The sequence below is a fragment of the Melozone crissalis genome, unplaced genomic scaffold (genome assembly GCF_028551555.1).
Source record: "Melozone crissalis strain CALT ecotype California unplaced genomic scaffold, PUWL_Pcris_2 ptg000006l_1, whole genome shotgun sequence".
NCBI lineage: Eukaryota > Metazoa > Chordata > Aves > Passeriformes > Passerellidae > Melozone > Melozone crissalis.
In genome coordinates, this window is record NW_026535784.1 from 6,593,932 (window position 1) to 6,615,397 (window position 21,466).

General features: G+C 37.9%; 1 protein-coding gene across 5 annotated transcripts in view; it reads left to right on the top strand.

The window, feature by feature from the left end:
- Positions 1 to 21,466, top strand: part of KCNIP4 (potassium voltage-gated channel interacting protein 4) — a 389,782-nt gene that overhangs the window by 86,265 nt on the left and 282,051 nt on the right. The window contains exon 1 of one of the 5 annotated variants that reach the window (XM_054295934.1): positions 17,794 to 18,040. The exons of the other annotated variants lie outside the window; for them this stretch is intronic. Coding sequence (XP_054151909.1) covers positions 17,953 to 18,040 — 88 coding nt within the window. The 5' untranslated portion in view covers positions 17,794 to 17,952. Of the gene's footprint in view, positions 1 to 17,793; positions 18,041 to 21,466 lie in introns of those variants that run through there. 5 annotated transcript variants of the gene reach the window in all.

A 21,466-nucleotide genomic window follows, 5' to 3' on the forward strand; every position in this document is an offset into this window, starting at 1 on the left:
TTGTGATTGAAAAATGCATAGTGCCCTGGAACATACACAGAAACTTTAATGAATGAGGGTGATAGATCTTTACTCAAAACTGGCAGAAATTGTTCAGTTTCTTGCCTTCTGTAACCCTCAATAAACCATTTCACCTCTCCCAGTAATAAATGGGGTGAAACCCTCACTGTAGCTGGCCCTAATGGGATTGTCCACATCAGTTTGACTTTATTGGAACATTGATTTCAATATGAGTAAGCCACTCCATCCTGAATAAAAATACAATAAAATAATTATTAAGAGTATGAGTTTCCTCAAGTACCTTTTTATTCAGTGTCTCAGTCCTGTATGTTTTTCCATTTTTGTGATTTTTTTTTTTATTAGAAGCCATTATACTTGCAAAATATTTGATGGGTTTCTGATTGTTGCAAGGGAAATAATTGTGCTAGATAGGAGAAATCAAAGCCTTTTAGTGCATGAAAGTACTTGGAACAATTACAGATTTATGACTGTGAGACTTAAAGAAATGCAGTTTATCAAAATGAAAGCTCGATACATTTTCTAAATACTGAGGACATTTCAGCAATTTCTTAAATTCAAATATTAGTAAGGAAATATCTGAATAAAGATAGTGAGAACTGACCTTTCTTTGGGGGAAATGTAGTTTTGATGTTGATAAATAAAGGATGTCATAATTAAGACTACGTAATATTTAATGCTGTTTTAATTTGATGATGTCACAGTCTTGTTTGATTAAAAATACTGCTGCCTTCTGAGCTGTAGTAAAGACTGTTCTGAAGTATCGTTCAATAGAGATCTGTGACAAAGGCTTTTATAATCAACCACTTTTTCAGTTTTATTTTGGCTGATAAGTTGATTCTTTAAGTTGCTTGGGAAACAACTGATTGTGCCTGCCTCTGAATGTGGGAAATTGTAACAATTTCCCTAGAAATATCATTGCTGGAAATGGTGTTCTTGGGGTTGGCATTAAAATGTCAGCGCACCAACTGTTCAGAAAGCTGCTGAGTTTTGTGATACAAATGTTGCTATCTTTCAAGCATAAGCTAAGTAAGTAAGCCAAAAATGCTCTTTTGAGACCCCATTGGCTTCCAAGCTTCACTAGGAATAGTTAGATAAATGGGACTCCTGTTTTAGTAATTCATGTATTTGTTTTTTTACTCTCTAAAAAACTTCTCATTAAAACTTTTAAAAGAAATGTTTTTTATGCAATTCTTAAACCCTTACATAAATATCGACAAGTGTACAATCCAGCATTTACTGTGTTTCCCTTCTGTTTTTAAACATAAATCTGAACATCTGAAATTCCTGAATGTTTTTGAAGCAGGTTTGTGCATTTACAAACAGATGGTGTTTTTAGGAGCCTGATTTTCCTGCCCAAACTTCTAATGAGTGCAGTCTTGCATGGAAAGTAGGTTTTTTTGGTGCAATTATTTTTTGGAGGGAAAAAAAGGACATGCACTATGGTATTGCTAATAATGTCAAGATTGAGCTCTGGTTTTTAAATAATAATCTCCCTCCTCTTGAAAACTTGAACCTATCCCATTAATACTTACTGTTTTCTTGTTTGGGACAAAGAGGTGCAGCTAACACCTTGGAGCCCCAGAGCCAGTGTATCAGCGATAACAGGGATTTTTGTAACAAGAATCAGGTTAAATGAAGTAGACTTTTTGGATACTATAATCAGGTGATCCATCTGGTTTCTGAGGCTTGGGAGTTTGTATGTTGTGTATCCCCTGTAAAAAAAAAAAATTCAGGTGCTGCCCTGACTTCCAGGGTATGAACTCTTTATTGACTTTAGCATTTTTAAAGGACAGTTTTACTCTGGAAGTGAATGCTAGTGATCCAAAGGAATTTGGATCTGAAGGCCACATTTATAAAGCTTTCCAATCAGTTTTGAGGCTTGTGCATAATAGCTTTGCTTCACAAAATCTACTTAGAGATCATCTAGTCTCATCCCCGCTCTGCCATGAATAGGGACACCTCCCACCAGAGCAGGTTGTTCAAGGCCTTATCCAACCTGGCTTTGAAAAATGCCAGGGTTGGGGCATCCACAGCCTCCCTTGGCAACCTGTTCCAGTGTCTCACAGTAAACCTAAACTTCTCCTCTTTCAATTTGTGCCCGTTAATCCCTGTCCTATCACTGTGGTTCCTGATGAAAAGTCCCTCTCTGGCTTCCTTGCAGGTCCATTCAAGTATTGGAAGGTTGTTATGAGGTCTCCACACAGTTTTCTCCAAGATGAACAGCCCAAACCTTCCCAGCCTGTCATCACAGGGGAGGTGCCCCTGTCCTCTTTCCAACTCCATGGTCCTCTGGACTTGCTCCAGCAGTTCCGTGCCCTTCTTATGTTGGGGGCACCAGAACTGGAAGTGCTACTCCAAGAGCAAAGTACATGGGGAGAATCCCCTCCTTTCACCTGCTGGCCACCCTCCTTCAGATTAGTTGTTTGTAGGTTACTTTCCTTCCACTGAAATTGTAGTACCATCTTAAGCTTTTTATGTGTTCTCTAGGTATACTTCTGTATGAAACATTGAAACAGAAGCACTGAAGAGATAAGAGAATGTAATTTGTGCACTAGTACCTTTTTTAACCAAAGATTTTAGGTGTCACTTTTTGTCTTGCTAGGAGTTAGTGTAGTAACAGTTGCAAATGCAAATCTTCATTCTTTTTTTTTTCTTTTTGAATTCTCATTCCAGTGGTTTTCTTTGAAGATGCATTCATAAATATTCTTTAATAGATGAAAATATCCTTGAAGAAGAAATGCATTTCTAAAGTGTTGTAAATGTCAAAGCAAGGATGGAGGTAAAAATTATCTCTGAACTTAATATTTCTATCAGAAAATTCCCCAGAGGGAAAGAAGCTTGCAGAGGACACTGATAATGCATAAATACCTATGCTGATTCAAAAACTGATCTTTGAGATCTGATGCACATTAAGGTTTGTAGAAGGTCATATTTGTTTTAAGCTCCTTTGTTTCTCCTTTTACTAATAAATTCCTGGATGTTATGAAGGAATTGAAACACTGTTTTCCTGTGAGATTCTCTTTCTAATCTTGTTTTAGGTCTCTAATCAGTGCATGAACAGGGGTTTTGATCATTCTAATTCCTAATGAAACTTACATTTAGAAGGCACATCCTTCTGCTTCCTCCATCCAGATGCTGAAGGGGCCTACACAGATACTGTACATGGAGGAATACACAGGGAGAGTAATCTGTTAATTGTGTCCATGTTCTTAAGCACATGGCATTGCTTTGCTCTACAAAATATGTGAGTTCTTTAATGTTTTATAAAATTGATCAAGGTAGATTATCAAATTGCCAGCACATTTTTGGCCGCTGCCAAAAAACCCCAATGCATGCATACATAGAGAGTAATAGAATGCACCAGGATACATGTTATCTGTGAATAAACTGTTCTGAAAACCTCAGAGTATATCTTGTGGAGGGACATAGAGTGCTTACATGGTGAAAACTGAAAATCAAGGTTCAGTATGCTGCAGAGCATTCAGGAAAACTGAGGGAAGTCTGCAATGCTGAAGAAGCGCTGGAGTAGGAGATTAAGTTGGTGGTAAGTGGAAAGCTGGTGAGTAGATAGGATGGATCAGATTGCCAGTAAATTTCAGTAACTCACAGTAAATTTCTGTTGTGATATCTTACAGGGGTAGAAGATAAGATCAAACTCAGATGGAATGATGAATAAAAATGTAACATGAACGTAAGAATATTTGGAATTTGTAAAGGGGATTGTTATATCAAAATGAAGTACTTTGTCAAATGTTTCTTGAGAACCTGTTGATACTTGTTTTTACTTACAGTGGCCAAAAAAAGAATACGTGGTAGGTTATCAGCTTACAGGTTTTTCATACCGTTTAGCAGCTCTGGGGAACAAAAAGAGGACAAGTAATCAAGGACAGGTTGCAAGTCCCCATGGCTCTACCAAATTGGAATTTTGGAACCCTTCAGCTGTTAAATATTTTATTCTAATATTTTACTCTGAGTTTAATACTCAGAATGTCTCTTGGGACATTATTTCATTTTCTGGCTTTATATACTTTCCCTGAAATTTGGGAATATTTGCACTACGAGAGACACAAACATAAAAGAACAAGGTTGAATACTGAAGGCATCTGTTGTTCTCAGTAGGAATAGGATCCTGCGGGAATAGATGGTTTAGCTGAGCTAATATAAATTGTGAACTATGACACATTCATTAAAAAGAAATCTCAAATAGGATTCTAACTTAGAATGCTCTGGAAAAAAGTCATGGACCGGCAATATTAAGCTAATTATTGAATGAATATTTATCTCTTTCATCTTCTCTTTCGATCAGCCGTTTCCTTTAACATCATGTTCCGAGACTTGGCTTAGGAGTCTGTGTCTATTGTGCCTCCAGTTGCCATCTTCTGGCTACTCCTTTTATCACAGGCTGAAATGTAATTTCACAAATCTTACACATCAGCATTCTTGCTTAGTTTTCTAATTCTCCTCAATTTTGGAAATACACATAAGATTTGTAAACTACATGCTGAAATAAAATTGTATTTATTGCAGGTTAGAAAAATGAATTTCAAGTAGGAATACTTTGAACAGCATGAGTGTCCTTCCTTCTCCACAGGCTGGATTGAATAAGATAAAACACAATAAGAATTGAGATAAGGGTTTCTTTCAAAGCAATCCTCTCTTTTCTTGTTTGATGCACTTCTTATTCTTCTTTGCACCCAATTTTTAAATGCTACAACTAGTCTAGGTTGAAATGTGCACTTCTGTGTCTTTATGACTGTCTCCTAAGACTTGAAATTTCATTTCTGGATTGGTCACAGTTTGTAAATCCTGCTGAGTTTTTTGTTGTTTGGTTCTCTCCACCTCCAGCTTTGATATCTGGAAAGGTAAATTAAAAGCTCTCAGTAATTTTTGCGTATCCATTTAATACAGTTTCAATAAATGATGTTTTCCCTGAACTTCAGATCTCTTCTTTTGAAGCTGGCATGATCATTTACATGACAAGTTTCTCAAGTACTTGGGAAGTACTCTAATCCAGGAGCTTGTGACCATACTGTCATGTAATGGGAAACACTATCTCTTCTCTAATAGAGTCTTTTGTTTTCTTAACGTGCAATTTTATCTAATTTAAAACCCTCTTGAAAAGGGTAGAAGGGAGAAGAAAAGCTGATGCAGCTGTCTCATACAGCAAAATACAGGCCTATACCATTGATAAAGTACTATTTTTGTTTGCTGCAGATTTCATTGCTTTCATTTCTGGCCACAGAATTCAAATCAAAACCTGAATGGGGAGAAGTGCAGGATGGTCTCCTTCTGTGTCCCTTCCACTACAGGTCTGGGGCTGAACTTGGAAGTACTGATGGGCAGGGCTGGGAGAGGGAGACGTAGAAAGTGCTTTACCTGAACTCAGCAGCAAGAATGGCATTAATAGCAAATTGGTTGAACAAGCTACACAAATTGTTTGGATTAAGAGGTCCAAGTCATCTTAGTCGCAAATGAGAGTGGATATCCCAGAAAGTCCTTTTTCAGCTCTCTGTTTCCAATTTAACTTTTCTGGATTCAAATGCCAGGATTTCCATCTATGCATCTCACTCCTTCAGTTTCTACTTGTATGTCCAAATGGTTATGAAGCTCATGGTCTAATAATTGTTGGGGTCTTGGAGGAAATAATCCTCTCCAGTTACAGCATAAGCAGAGGAGTTTTTCTTGTTGTTGCTCTTAGGCTGGGGATTTTGTTTGTTTTGTTTCCCCAGAAGCTTCTGCATGAGACATCAGCGAACATTTTGGTTCTGTGTCTCAGAGCCAGTGGCCATGCCAGCCGTGGTTTGTGGTTGTGAGTCAAGATTACAACTGCAAACAAACAGGGCTTCAAGCCTTCAAAAGCTCAGTTGGAGCTGATGGTCTTTTCAACAGCTGATAGCACAATAAAGACTAATAGTTTACGACCAGAAGAGGACTTGTGTTGTGATGGCAGTTAAAACATTTGCCAGAGAAAATGGACATTTCTGAAGCTCTGCTAAGTGCTTGTCCCAGCCATGATTTTCTCATTGACACTTCTGTTCTCAGTGTAACCATGGATCTCTGCCACCTAGTCCTCAAATTTAGAAAAGTTACACATCATGTTTCCTTGTTAGTAAGATTTCACTACAGCCTAATATTATTACTGGATTTTCTCCTACAGGTAAAGAAGAAAAATATCCAATACACAAAACCCCCCTAAAAATTGTAAAGTTTTTTTTATTCTTATTTATATTTATTATAAGCCACTTTTTTACACAGCTCTGCTACAACAACTTTATTTTAATTATTATTGCTTTTGGAACATCACTGTATCATTAAACTCTACCACTAAACTTGCCCACTGAGTTATCAAAAAGTAAAAAAGAAAAAACCAGAAAATAATTTTTGGTCTCCTCAAAATGATGGGGCATCTAATTCTTTTAATGCATCTTGTTATTACAATTTTAAAATATGGGGAGCTATTTAAACCCCAAAATAGAAGGAAAAATCTGTCTATTGTATGTATAAATGCAGAAAATAAGCATTTTAGCTTTTCAGGTTTGATTTTCTTGCAGGAATGACAAGAAAAATTTGTTTTGCCAAGGAGTCTGAACCACAAAATTTTTGGTAGACTAAAATTTATTTTCTAGGGTGACTATTGTTTAGTGTCCGAGATTCAGAAAAAAGCTGTCTTTTTTTTTCTTTTTTTTAAATTTCAAATTTTGCAGGGACTATCCACTGCAATTTATTTGAAATTTAAGCCTTATCCTGATATGCACTTTCTGATAGCATAAGTATATTTCTAGGAAAATTATTTCAAGATTGCTTTTCTTACCAGCCTCACTCACACAGTCTGTTTTATAAGATAGCTGTTTTAAAATCATCTGTTCTTCAATATGGATCATTCCTGCAATCCTGGGTTTTGTTAGAAGCCTCTGTTGTTAGAATTAGAGTTCTCAGATTCTGCACATGTTTACAAGAAGTCATAATCATGTTTGACTTTGACCTTCCTCCCCAGCCTTAAGTGTAGAATAGAGCAAGAGTTTAGTATGTAGAACAAAATAAAATTGCTAGAAAAGCACCAGAAGTGCAATGTTGCTTTCTAAAGGGTCCTGATATTTTTTGCTGGAAAAACGTCTTGGCATTAATGATTTGATTGTTTATGCTTTTGTTTTCTGTAACATTTTTGTTACAACTTTTATAATTTCTTTTTAAAAACTCAGGATCTGAATTTTCACCACCAAATTCTTTGTGCCATTTAAAATTATACCCTTCAAACCCAAGGGAAGTGGCAGGAGGAATTTTTGCACTTGGTTAAAGCTAACAAAAGAAGATCATTAAAATTTGATCACCTTCTTTTTTAAATAAAGCACTGCTAGAAAAGGAAAAGAAATTGCTCCTGGCAGACCAGATTTTTTTTAATTTTATTTTTGATATCACATGGTAATAGCTATGCACTAGATTATCTAGTAAGGACCTGAGAAATATAGATTTTTTTAACTCCTCTTTGGAGAAGCAAATGAGGTCTGGACGTGTCCACAGAAGTAAAGTGGTTCTGTGTTGCAACGGATGAGAGGGGTTCAGAAAGTTCATGTTCTGGAAGAAAAAAAACCAGGACAGGAGGTTCAGGATAAGGCAGAAGAAGAACCCAGCCCAATAGTTTACCTTTAAGATCTAAGGATTGATACAAATCTGTCTTTTTTTCCCCATTCACGTGCCTTAACTACTTCAGTCATAGCAATGTCTTGCATGGTTTAAAGTGAATATTGATTTACTTATTGTCTATGGGCGAGTGTGTACATTTTGTTGACCTCTGTGAACTGTAAGTTCACAATGGGTGAACCTGGGAAATTGTTCTCACACTGCTGAGCAAGTTCAGAAGTTGGCTTTGCTCTTAAATGATGACCATGAGACCAACTCTTGTTGAAAAGTCACAGGCAGGAAAGTAAACTGCAAACAGATTCATACAGTAAGAGAAAGTTTTATGCATGAAATCTTACTATGGACAAGAGGGGGAATACGCTTAACCTGATCCACGTCTTTACAAAGCCATGAACTTATTTTGAGGTTATTTAAAATATTAATAGTGTAAATATAGTTTTAAAAAAATTGTTGCAGTAATTTCAACAGCTCATACGGATATGAGACATCATAGTGTGGCTACTTAATGACTAGAGACATTCAGGAAAAATTTGGCTTGCACATCATCCTCCCCTAGGTAATATTGTAATCTTCCCTGAGACTGTAGGAAGATTTGAAACAAGCTGTCCTTGTATTGATACTATTCTGCTTTTATAGATCACTTGCAAGGCAGTCACACAAGCCACTCATGGCTTTTTCCCCTTGGTGGTTTTTTACCTTGAAAGATGAAATGTTTCAAAGGAGCCAAAGCAATATCTACTAAAATAGTGAGGAAATCCTCTGATTGGTTTCAGATTAATGTTTTGCCTTCAAAAAAAATCAACATGTTAAAATGTCTACTACCCATGTATTTTAATCTTTTTTTTTTTATTATTCTTTCATTGGGTGGAAAACCAAAGAGATAAGGTATTAAAATGTGACCTATCCAAATTTTCTCTGAAGATGTCATATGAAGGAGTCTAGATAATGATAAGGTAAAATAATATAAGATAAAATGTGATTATTAAATCAAAAGGAACTTGAGGTTGAGAGTGGAGTTACCTAACAGAAAGGATTGAAAACTGTATGACATACCATAAATACTTGAACAAAATTGCTAAGGGCATCTTTGCAATTAAGATGCTTATACCTGACAAGTTAGCTGTGTATTGGATATTGTGAGGGATGGTTGGGAGTTTTTGTGGTTTTTTCCCCCCTCTCCTCAGTCTCGTTCTTTGGAGATAAGATAACTGCAATAGCTCTTTTTTTTCCACTGAGGAGCTTATCTCTTCCATTTTTAATACACTTCCTACAGTAAAGATAGCTGTCCTGTTCTGATGGGAGAAAGTTTGATGTCATAATTTCTGTAATATAAAGCATGATTTCTGTTTGGTGACTGAAGGTCTATATTGAGGCATGGACCAGATGATATGAACAAGGAAATTTCTGCAGGGCTTAAATAGAAGTAGTATTCATATCCCCCATGTAAGACCCTATAAAGTCTAAACTTTACCTTTGTTCTTCTAGTGTACAGATGTTTTCTTATTCTAGTAATATTTCCTCTCCTCACAGTGAGAGATACGAGCAGGGGTATTCCTCTGTATCTTTATATTCCTGAGTATCAGTGTTGATTATATAATGTATGTGTGTATTATATATAAATTATTATCCTGTGTACTCATCTGGAGAGTTTGGAGTCTCATTACCAGCCTTTTACTTATGTTGTTCCAGGCTTCAGAGTCAGATATTTATTTACAGGCAATTGATGAAGTTACTTTTTACTCACCTTGACCATATACAGGCTATTATCATTGTCACTGACTTATACATTTGTTGTAGCTGAGTTCCTCATCAAACTGCTTCACTTCCTTAGGCCATATACAGGTTATTGACCATATACAGGTTATTATCATTGTCACTGGCTTGTAACTTTATATTAGCTGAGTTCCTAATCACACTGCTTCACTTCCTTAGGCTCTATAGCTGAAAAAAGGCTTTGTTTATGCTCAGGGCCTTTATTTGATCACATCTTAGGGTGTTGTAGCTAGGAGATTGCAATGATTTCATACTCAGTTTCTACAGTTTCCTGAGGTCTCATGCACGTGGTCCCAACTACCTGCCTTACCACTAAGTGTTCCCATCTGGGAGCCCAAAATTGTCTTCCACTGATGCCTTTGGGTCACATGTGAGACTGAATTCCCTGGTTGCTCTGTTTTCCTGCTTTTAATCTTGAAGGTTTACTTTGACTTTGCCTCTTTCCGTCACTGGTTCCTAGGGACGGATTTAAAGTGGTGTGAAAAGGGCAGATGAGGGAGGTTTGCCCGAAGCCACAGGTAGTTGTGGCCATTCTTGTCAGAGAAATGGCCCTATGGTTGCAGAAGAATATGTGGTAGAAGGTAGGGAAACAAATGATACTAAATAGATATTGAATAAGGCCTGCAAAATCTACCCGCTGTATGTAGTGTGCAACTTCAGGACCCCAACACAGACTCAGATATTTCCTTTACAGGTCCAGCAATGCTAAATGGGTGTAATACCCTGTGATTCATATCCCTGATGACCATTTCCTGCCTGAAGCAAACAGTGGGTAGCTTCTTCAGGCTTAATCTGTATCATGAAGCCTAGATGAATTTCCAATTGCCTGGAAATGATAATAAAATGATTTTTCCTTTTTTTTTTTTTTTTGCCTGTAATGAAATTAAGAGTGCAGAGTAGTTTAGAACGGTAGTTTTGAGTGCATGTAAACCTTTCTTATTATTCATGAGCAAGTAAGTGAGTAATGAGTAGTTCAGCTCAGGTTTATCAAACCATAGATATGATCAGATCAATTCTATGTCTATTTAAAATGGTTTTCCTTTATATCAGAGTCAAATTTATATACTTTGTGTGACAGCTCATCATCTGTATTATGTGGAGAGATCATCTAAGGGTACTTATTACAATGACAACTCTTCTGGAAAATCTGGGGTAGACTGGTAACTGGTGATATTCCCTACAGAGCATTACTGAAGGATTCCACAGGAATGCTGATAAAGTGTTTTTCTTCTCAATATCTGCAGGACCCTGCCAGGATGGAGAACAGACCACAGACCTAGCAGTGTGGTAATTTAACTTGCTCTCAACACTAGTACTTTATATTTAATAATTAACAGAATCAAATTTTGGATGAAGGAGAACTGTTGCAAAATTTCTTCAACCAAGATGTGGGCTTTGAAGAAATGTTTGGACTTTGGTATCTCCCTTCTGTCTTTCTCCTCCCTGAGGTAGTAGCTGCAGTATTTTCACCCAAATACATTGCAATTCATGCCAGATTAAGGATGTGAAAACTTAAGGACATGCACTTTTCAATCTTAAATTTTTGCGCATTTTAATTAGAGCATCAAGCCATAACTAGCATAAAAGGGGAAAGAAAATACTTGTAAACTATGGCATAGCCCTTGACTTAGAAGAAGAAATCTGGGTTTTGACCATTTATGGGAAATACTAGGGACATATAAGTTGCAACAGATAGTTTTTGAAGCTATGAAGTCTATCTTTTTAAAACTATATATATATATATATATATATATAAAAGTATATATCCATACATAAGTACATCTATGCAGTGAAAACAAGCTTCCTCAGACTCTATTTACTTACTGGCCTAAGCTGTAGTAGTTATTACATTTACAGAATTCTCATGGCTGATTTGGTGCAATGCTTATTCTATTGTCTTAAGAATGCTGCATACCCAGTATTGTCTGGTTTGCAGCCAATTTCTGATACTTCTCTCTTTCTTCTCTCTTTAACAGGTTAATGTAGGTTTTGGGGTCAAAACACAACCTTTACACTACTTTTCTTTTGTATGGACATGATATGGATATGTTTTAGTTATATCAAATCTCAAAGACTTATGGAACTTAGAGACTATTACAGCTATGGTTTCTGTAACAGGAAAGATGATTCCTTCTGGGTTTTTTTGTTCAGATTTCTCTTCTATTAAGTATAGGTATAAATATGTGCAGAGTCTGATACAATGAAATGAGTTATAAGAACTTTTCTCTTTTCTCTTGGTGGCAACCCCCAACTTTCCTGTAAATAGAACTAATATAAGAATCCTAAGCCACCAAAAAAAAAAAAAAAAAAAAACAAACCAAACCACCCTCATATACTTGATATTAGTATGCCTCAATCATTTTTTTATTTGAGAATGCTCAGAAATAATATATTTTTAAGTTGAAAGGTACGACCATACATCCAAAACAGGATCTGTATTATAAGGAAGATAATATTTGAGTTTATTGATAACACTGCCCTGCAACTTTGCATACAGATATTCAATATATATGGAACATTAAAAGTTAGTAGTCTGGCTTCTGCAGTGAGAATTTTACAGTGCATGCACAGAAGTTAATGTGCAACATGAAAACTGCATTATGCCATTTTATGTTCCAGCAGGTAAATCCCAGTCTTGTTTATTCTCCAGCACAAAGCACGGGCTGGCTGTAGGAGGTCAGGCTGGGAAGTTGCTCATGTTTGACACTGCAGCTTTTGGGAGTGATGAATATTTAATTAGGCCAGTGTGGACCGTGGGGGAGGTTGAGGTAGCTGTAGCTCCTGGTTGACTGTCTGCAGTATCATCTTAGAGTGTTGTGTGAAAATGAATCCTTGGGGTAAGCTTCAAGGACACTGAGTAGGTAAAAAAAGGCATTCTGAGAGCAGCTAGCTCAGGGAAGGTGGGAATAATAGAGACAAATGTTTTAAGTATTTCTGGTATACTGGTCAAAGATTCTGGTGGGCTAAGCCATCATATTTTATTAGTTTACATAAATGTATTAGGAAGTTCAGTTTGAACCTATAGAGTCGGCGACTATAACAGCAATGAAAGTAATTTCTTTTGTGCAGGTATTAGCTATCAGAATAGAGCACATGTATAATTTGTTGATATTATGCAAACAGTGTGAAGTAGCAGTGATTTCTCTGTAGTCCTATTTTAAACACAGCAACAGAGCTGTTTGAAGATATTATTCTTAGCAAGCTTTCAGGAGAAATTAAAGACTAAAAACAAAAGCAGGAAGACTGTATTAATTTTCAGTAGCATAGGCCAGGATAAAGATTTCTTACTATTTTGTCTTCCACATTTAAAAACATTGCATGCAATTTGGATAAGTACCAGTTGGGCTAACAGGAAGGTTTTAATTCTGCTATGAAGAGTATAAAAAATTTAAAGAAGGTAAATAAGTCTATATTCATAACCAGGGACATTGGCAGTCCCCTCACTCTTTGTCCTGGGCTCTGTGGAAGTTAGTGTTGCTACAAGACAGAACCAGATCATATCCACATCCCATGTAGACATACATTTTCATATGGAATGCATGGAGCAAGAAACAGTTTAATGTTCCTTGTTGTCACTATAACATTCAGGACAGACAACAAAGAACAATAACCATTTAATTTAAGTTAATTTAGCTAGCATGTTACTGCTAATCAGTTAGGAAGGGAACATATGCCTGCATCTCTGCTTCCCAGCTCATCTTCTATCATATAACCATCTCTGGTCTGTGTTAATATCCAAGACTAAATTTGAGCAAATGACGTGCAAGAGCATTTTTGTTGCTATTCACTGACTGTGGCTAAAAGTGGTAGCTGATATTTTCATGGACATCATGAATAATTTGGAATTACTTCTGCGGTTTCCAGTGACTTGTGTGATGAATGGCTCTCATCTTGCTGCATCCACTTGAATAATGATGGCGAACTTGGGACACCTCAGTGCACAATACTGTCAAGTCAAGAAGCATAAGTCCACAGAAGAGCTATTAAAATAAATACAGCAGGGACTGTGATTTAAGAGGACCCTTACTTTTATGACAGGCAAGGAGCAACTGAAGAGAGATCTGGTGATGGTCATCTACTTGTGGCAGCTGTTTATTATGCTCTATCGTAAACATCTTGCTGTTACCTTGTGCTCTCCCAGCTGTTTGTTTCTGCCCATCTGTTATTGCTTGCCATGTGCTTAGGTTGTAAATATCACTGTTGTTTGAAATAAAAAGGTTAATAATCCCTTGATTAAAAAAAAAATCCAGTTATTGAATTCGGTATTTGCATTAAGGAAAAAAAGCTCTTACAAGCCTCAGGAGTCAACATCGAGGAAACTCTGTAGAGGTTTTCTGTGCTCCTGGATAACTTCCTGTGGTTACCCTTTCTGATGAGGTTGAAGCATTTAATTGAGTTGATTTTTGTTGTAAGATTTCAATTTGCTTTTAGTCAATAGCAAGGGCTAGTTCAGGAGGAAATTTAGGTTTTTGAAGTCAGAGGATTGTGTGCAAATGAAAGAGGTTTACAAGGCAAATTGCCTGCAAGAAGCCAATCAGTTTGTGCTCTGTATATGTCACTTCAGCTTCTGCTGGAGTTTTTATTCCCAGACTAGCAAATTTATATTTGGCATGCACTGTCATCCTTATTCTATGGGTTTCTTCTCATCAAATATTTGTAATGGCTTTTATTTTTCTCTCCCAAAACTCTTATATGTGCTTTTGGCATTTGAGTCTTTGCCATTGTTACTTAATATGAAAAGAGCCACATTTAATTTCTTTTGGAATGTTTTAAGAGATGTTTTTTGTATCTTTTTTATTAAATAAAATCTGTATTTAGTAAAATTTTTCTCTCTCAAAACATAACTATTAAGCTAGCTAATTCACCATTTTATACCAGTCTGTTACAGCGGGCAGTTCTGAGACATGCAATGCTTTTGGGGTTTCTATTTCTTTTCTTTTTTGAAAGAAGAGTCATCCACATTATCCCAGCAACCTAAGCAATCTAAAAATTATTGATTTTCTTTAATTATTTTAGAATGTGTTTTCATGTTGCTGTTAATGTATTTCTCTTTCGATTTTGTTTAGGTTGTTTTTTTATAGTGAAATACTATTCCTACACAGGAATAAGTAAAGCAATACTGATACCTGCCAATAATGACCATCTCTGAACTACAATATTGGTGTAGTTTTTTCGTTCATAGTGTTAGACTAAAGCTATATCAGTGTGTACCCTCCTCTAAGGATGGTTAGGTTGCACTTCAGGTGACAACAGGTGGGCTGGGACATAGACCTGTGATGCTGAGACCCTAATTCACGTTATAAAAATGCATGTGGAATTTCATCTTTGGACTGAATAGAATTTAATTTCTTACATTTTTGGTTTTGAATTGCTTTCTTGCAATTCAAATGGTGACAAAGATTTTTAAGATTTGTCTTGTAGCTTTGTGTAAAAATCCTCACAGGAAGAGAATATTTTATTATTATCAATTAATTTGCCCTGACTGCACTATAGTATGCTTTGTACATTCAGGGAAATGTTTATGTTTTGCTTTTAAGCTTGACTGCAGCTGTTGACAGTCTTTTACAAAAACTGCATATGTTTCCTTCCTAGTCATTTCATTCTTGCCAAGATCTTCAAAACAAAGTAATTTCGTATTTCATGTTATTCTAGGAGCTCATGAGCTGGACTTGGTGAAATGATTTGAAAATCCAGTTTAATTTTTACTTTTACTTTTTCCTTCCATTTTTCCCCCTAATGCGTGAAAAGAACTTCTTTTATGTATGCATTGTTTTATTCTTCCTCCATTTTACTTAAATAGTGTTTTTTCTAAGTACCTGGTTCCAAAGTCAGAATTTCTAGGAACTGATGCAGACTCTTCTGACTGTAAGAGGATCTGTTTTCAGAGGGCTTTATGGATTATAGATTATTGGGGATGGACCTAGCTTGTCAATATAAAAGGTATTTTTTTACCTCAGGGCAAAGAGACTGGCTCTGTCTGGTGACCTTAGTGTGTCCTGTCAATTAAAAATGATTAAAAAGGTACATTATCAATATATAGAAGTTGATATTATCCAACTGTCTTTCATATTATTTTACTATATTTTTCAAAAGTACCATGATGGTTATATTATAGTTTTCTATTCTAACTTTCCTGCCCCCTTTTCTCTGATCTGCTCTCTTGATTTGGGGAAAAAACCCTTTAATCTTAGTCAGTCTTTCCTGCTGACCAGAGAAATATTGGGAGATAGATTTAGATCCAATGCTATCAAAATACTGCACTGATTGTTTAAAAAAAAATCTTGATGAAACTAGTCAAAATCTTTCATGAAATCTTCCTTAGGTAGCAATTACTGTTATTGCTGTGTTGAAAACATACAGGCTTAGGAAACAGGGTCAAACAGTTTCAGAACTGGTACAGCTTTATTAGAGGGGTTTTTTGGAGGACAGGAAGAGCAACACATGTTGTTGGTGATTCATGCTTATGGCTTTAGAAAACCAGTATTTCAATTGTTTAGGCTTCAGTTATTTTCAGTGCCTTATTTTGAAGTAACACTGCCAGTGAAAATTCTATAAAACAATTGGTGATGTCAAAGGATTGAAAAGGTCAAGGACTCCAGCTCAGGACCATTTGCATTGGCCTCTTCAATCCTCTTCTAGAGAATAGACAGAGGCTTGTGCTTTTGGTATCTCTTCAACTCTACCAGATATTTAAGGAGTTTTGCTTTTGGAGACCAGAGGAGTTCAGAAATTTGTAAGGCTCACTGGCATCTCCAGTACCTCAGAATGTGATGGGTTTTGTTGGAGGTTTTTGGGTTTGGGGGTTTTGTTTGTTTCTTGGTTGGTTGGTTGGTTTGTTTGTAGGTTTTTGTGGGAGGTTTTTTGGGTGTGGGGGGTGTTTTTTTGGACGGTTTTCTTTGGTCAAACTGCATTGTGTCTTTTCAGAAAAAAACTGTGCCAAGAAATTAGTTCCTGCTTAAGATGAGTGGCTGTAGTAAGTAGTGCAAACATGAAATACTGGAATTTGCCCACATCCTTCTCAGACTAATCCCTGTGTTGGAGTAACCTGGGGGCATCTGTGAGCTGTTCCATTTTGGTTCTTTCCATTATCTGTGTAGCTTCACTGGAAGCATAAGACAGCATGCTTGTGTTTCAGATAGCAGACACAGAAACTGTGTCATCTAACTGCAGCTTAGATAATGCTTTGATGTATTGTGTCTATAATGTATTTATCTCTGCTCACTGCATAATATAGACAATAGCTTGAAGATGTGCATTTGTGTTTATTGTAATTTTTTTAAAGGCATTTGCCAAAATGTTTTATGGTCAGCGCTGTCAGAAAATTAGATCAGTTGATGATTTTCTTCTGTTAAGCTTTTCCTTAATGGGTTGTCTTTTCTTTTTTTCTTTTTTTAACTTTATTAGGCATTACATATTGCATCACCCTCTAATGCAATAGAGCTGTTCTCTATGAGGGAAGTACTCCAAGGGAAATGAAAACATATTCTTTGGGTTCTGTGGTCATGGATGTAGACTACAGCAGATAATTTTTATTAATATGAAATACTTCTCAGCAAGTTGGAAAACAATGAATTTATACTAGAATAGTAAGGAGTACAGGTAGCTTCCTGATGAGACTTGGAGACATTCTAACCACAGAACGCTAACCGTGCCAGAGCCCGTGTCCCAGCTGCCGCAGGTCAGGGGGCTGGGAAGCAGGGGCAGCTCCCCGCACAGAGATACCTGCGGGGCTTCTGCTTCCTTCTTCCCGCTGTACAGGTGTGCAGTGCCCGGGCGTTTGCATCACCTTCGAGCAGGCTGCGGGGCCGAGGCCGACGTGCAGAGAGAGCGCAGGTGAGGGAGCCCCGTCCGCGCACACCTCGGATACCCTCCCGCCGGTCAGGCACGGCCAGCACCGGCCCCTCGGCCCGGGCGGGGCTCGGCTCTGCCCTCGGCCCAGCACCGCGGGAAGGGAGCGGTGCCGTGCCCCGGCCGGCTCCCACCTGCCGCCGGCTGCTCGCGGGAGGAGCGCAGAGCGGAGCGGCTCCCGGGGGCGGTGCCGTGCCGTGCCGTGCCGTGCCGTGCTCTGCTGCCTGCGTGGGGCGGGCACCGGCACCGCCCCGCCCGCCGGGCTGCGCGCCCGCGGAGCCACCCGCGGCCACCGCCTGCCGCGGGTCCGGCCGCGGCGGGGGCGCCGGTGGCCGCGCCAGTGCCTGCACTGCGCCGTGCTGTGCCGAGCCGAGCCGTGTCCTGCCCAGCCGTGCCGTGTCCTGCCGAGCCCAGCCGTGTCCTGCCCAGCCGAGCCGAGCCGAGCTGTGCCGCACCGCGCTGTGCCGTGGCAGCGCCCGCTGCACGCACCGCCGGCCGCCGCGGGCTCCCTTGCGCAGCCACCCGGGGTAGATCGGCGGAGTTTGCTCGGCCGTGAGGAGGCGGCGAGGCCGTGCGAGGCTCTGGACTGCCCCAGAAGTTTGCTGGCAGAAAGTGTTCCCTGTATTGGCAAAGTCGTCAGGCTCTCCTCAGAGGAATACCCCATTGCCTAAGATGAGTGGCTGTAGGAAGCGGTGTAAGCGGGAAATAATGAAATTTGCCCAGTACCTTCTCAGGCTAATCACAGGTTCTCTTCACACAGGTAATGACTGTTTTTCTCTGTAGTCGAGCTGTTCAGCATGATAACGAGAGAATTGCCTAAGGATAATACAGCGTTGTCATTGTTTTATATTATCATTCCTTTCATCTTATAAATAATAATAAAAGAAGATCTGTGAACTACTTTGTGGCTGAGCATAATAAGAACAGAGCAGAATCTGATGTTACAGTGTTTAGACAGTCTGACATTCTCTAAGCCTTTACACACACGAACCCAAATTGGGATGTGAGTGTATGTGGTTCCACCTGTCCACCTGTATGTGTTGGCAGTACTGCAGGGAAGACACATTGCTCATAAAGGATGAATCTTATGGTTTTTATTTTCACTGTTTCTTGGACTGATATTCTTGGACAAGCACACTACATTCTCTTTGTCAGAGGCTTGGTTTTGCTTATCTAAAGATGTAAATCAGCTGCAATCTGTCAACGGGATGTTGTGGTATCTTGTAGGAAATTGTGAATAACACTTGTGCTTTGCCCTTAAGGAATTTGAAACATAGTGGTTGTCAGCTTTCCTTGGGTAATTTTTTTTCTGTAACCTTGGACAAAGTGTGCTTTACCAGGGAAGGTTTCTAACCTAGACTGAGCAGATGCTGTAGCTTTCTTATCACTCTGGAAAATATACTTTTCTCAAAATTCAGCATTTTCTGTAGCTGTTCTCAACAGCTGACAAATATGATAACTTACATGATGTCATTCTGTATTTATAAAATATAATTGTGCTTCTTTCTAGACTTCAGTTGCTTTTTTTTCCCTTGCAGAGTTGCAAGTCCAGCGTCAGCAGATAATATCCAATTATGCTGCCACGATTGTTGAGAATTAAAAGCCATTTATTTAAAGTCATCTGAAAGTTTCAGGTGGTTATTTTAATTTATTTGGTGGTGGTAGTGGTGTGTTTGGTATTTGTGTTGTTTGTTTTGGCACTGATGAAAAGATTTGAGAGCGAAATTGACTCTTCAGCAATAATTGGAAGAATTGATGCATGCAATTAATCAGATTTGGAATTACAATGCTGTAAAAGTCATAGCACAAACACTGACAATGCATACTTCATAGGATGCTTGTAACTTTTGGAAATCTGACACAGCTTTTTTAATAACTTTTGAGTGTTTGGTAACAGAATTTCCCTGTCTTTATTTTCTCTATCATTCCTAGTCTATCGTAGTTTCTCTGTTGTGAACTGCATCAATTCACATTTTTCTGAAAACACTGGCTTCTTGCTCCTGTGGGTTGCTATGGAAATTAAATAATATATGATGCAAGAAGAGAGATGTGTTAGAAATTCATAGCAATACTCTTTTCAGAAAGTCATCCGAGCTTTTCCTTTCCTATCTAGCGAATGATGCACACACTACTCTATTTTTCAGATTGACATTTGTGCTGCAACCTTTCTGAGCTCACAATTCAAAACCGTTTCCAAGACTTGCTGTGGATACTGATTCATATGCTATCACTAAAAGAAGTTGTTTTTTTTTTACAAGTAAGCAGCACGTATTCAATGATAAAAAGCCAAGTAGAGTGGCCTCAGATATGTTTCCTTAAAGGCAAGCGAGCAGAAAATCCCCACTCTTAGGAAGAGCTGAGATTCTTCTGAGGAGATTTTCAGTTTGTTTTTACTACAGGTAATGGTATCTTACTACTCTTATTAAGTTAATAGACTTCATCATGTTCAAATGATGTGGCAAATGAGATCAGGATAATGTGATAATACCTGAAATGCCAAGGGAGGTAGAGCTCCACTGTTAAGCTCTTGCATAGCCCAGTCCTACTCAGTAACCTCAACTGTTGCAAACCAGTTACTGTTCAGCCTAAGAATCTAATGCATAATTTATTCTGTTGATAATTAATGAAGATGAATGAGAAAGCCTTGTTGAAAGTGTTAGAAAGTTATACTTGTGTACTGCTGTTTCTATCTTGAGCATTCAAAAATTTAGGATAGGTATCAGAAACAAGGTATGCTTATTTAACTTCTTAGAAGCAGGCAATCTCCTCACCCAAGTGGCCAATTAGTTTCAAAGTGTGTGTGTTTATTAAGAACCACAATGGTAAATGTAATTTAAATTATATGTTGATGGCTTCTAGTTTCTTTTTCAGGTGTTCTTTATTAATTAAATTATACTTAATAGTTTGGAACTACACTTTCTTGAAATTACTTGCACTGAGTCTAATCCATCCCTTCTTCCTGTATGGGTAGACATCTTGAATATATACTTACTCTACACATTTGTACAAGCTGTGCTGCAGCTGGTGTGATTACATTGATCAGAAAACAAAAGTAATATGGGAGGGAGACTGGGTTTACTGGCTAAGGGGCCTGGCTAAGGAGTGAGTCACTGCTGATTACCGGTTCCATAGCTTGTGTTTCATGACCATTTATAGCACTACAGACCTGTTCTGTGGTGAACCTAAAGGTTTAAAATGTTTAAATGGTCTCATATAGCTGTCTGTAATAATACATAAGCATGACTTGTACTTCATAGTCCACTCAGCTGGAACCAATATTAATGAAACTACCCCCTTGCTTGAAGGTAAATGCTGTATAAATCTTTACAATGGGTTTTGAGTGGCACTCTCTGCATGAATACATCCAGATCTGTCTCAGATTTTTTTGGTTTTTTACAGCAAGTCACTATGATTGATAGCAAAATGTAGTGAAAAGAAATAGTCTTTTAAACAAAGTTTGCAATTTCCCATGATATCTGTTATATAGTAAGTTGATGTGTTTCCACAAGTTGAAGATGGCATTGAAGATGGCAAACCAAATATCATACCAGTCCCTACTTTGCTGCCTCCCTCCTCTTGGCTTGCAAGCACCTGGTCTTTGGAACACTGTCATAAAATCTTGGCACTACTCTTGAGAATGTTTTAGTTTTTGGATGCAACATGGATTTGTATATTATAAATAACAAAATTAATCATTTTGAGATCAAGAAGTAGGTCACATAGTTTTAAAATGGAGGAAAAGTGATTCCAGAGCAATGGATATGAAATTTTTCTTAACCATCACAACTGGTGAAAGATTAAAGAGATAATAGTACCAAAACCACCATTGAATTCAAGTGGTAGATTTTCACAATTACATCCCTTTCAGGCATGTTTTTATTAAATGTCTGATATGACCTATAGGAGGCCAGGTTTTACAGGACAGGTTCAAATTCCCAGTTAGCATATATGTATGCAGGGAATGAAGTAGAGAACAAGCCTGGCTGTGAAATTGCACTCTCTCCAACAAACTGAAGTTATCTCGCTCTTCTAGGCTTTGGTAGATTAGGTTAGGGACTGATGTGGGGATTTTTGACTTCTTTAGATTTTTCTGGAGATTTTGTTCGTTTCTTTGTTTTTGAATTTCCAGGTTGATGAAATTGGTGTAAAGTAGAATTTATCAAAAGCTTCATATTTTCCTTAGGTA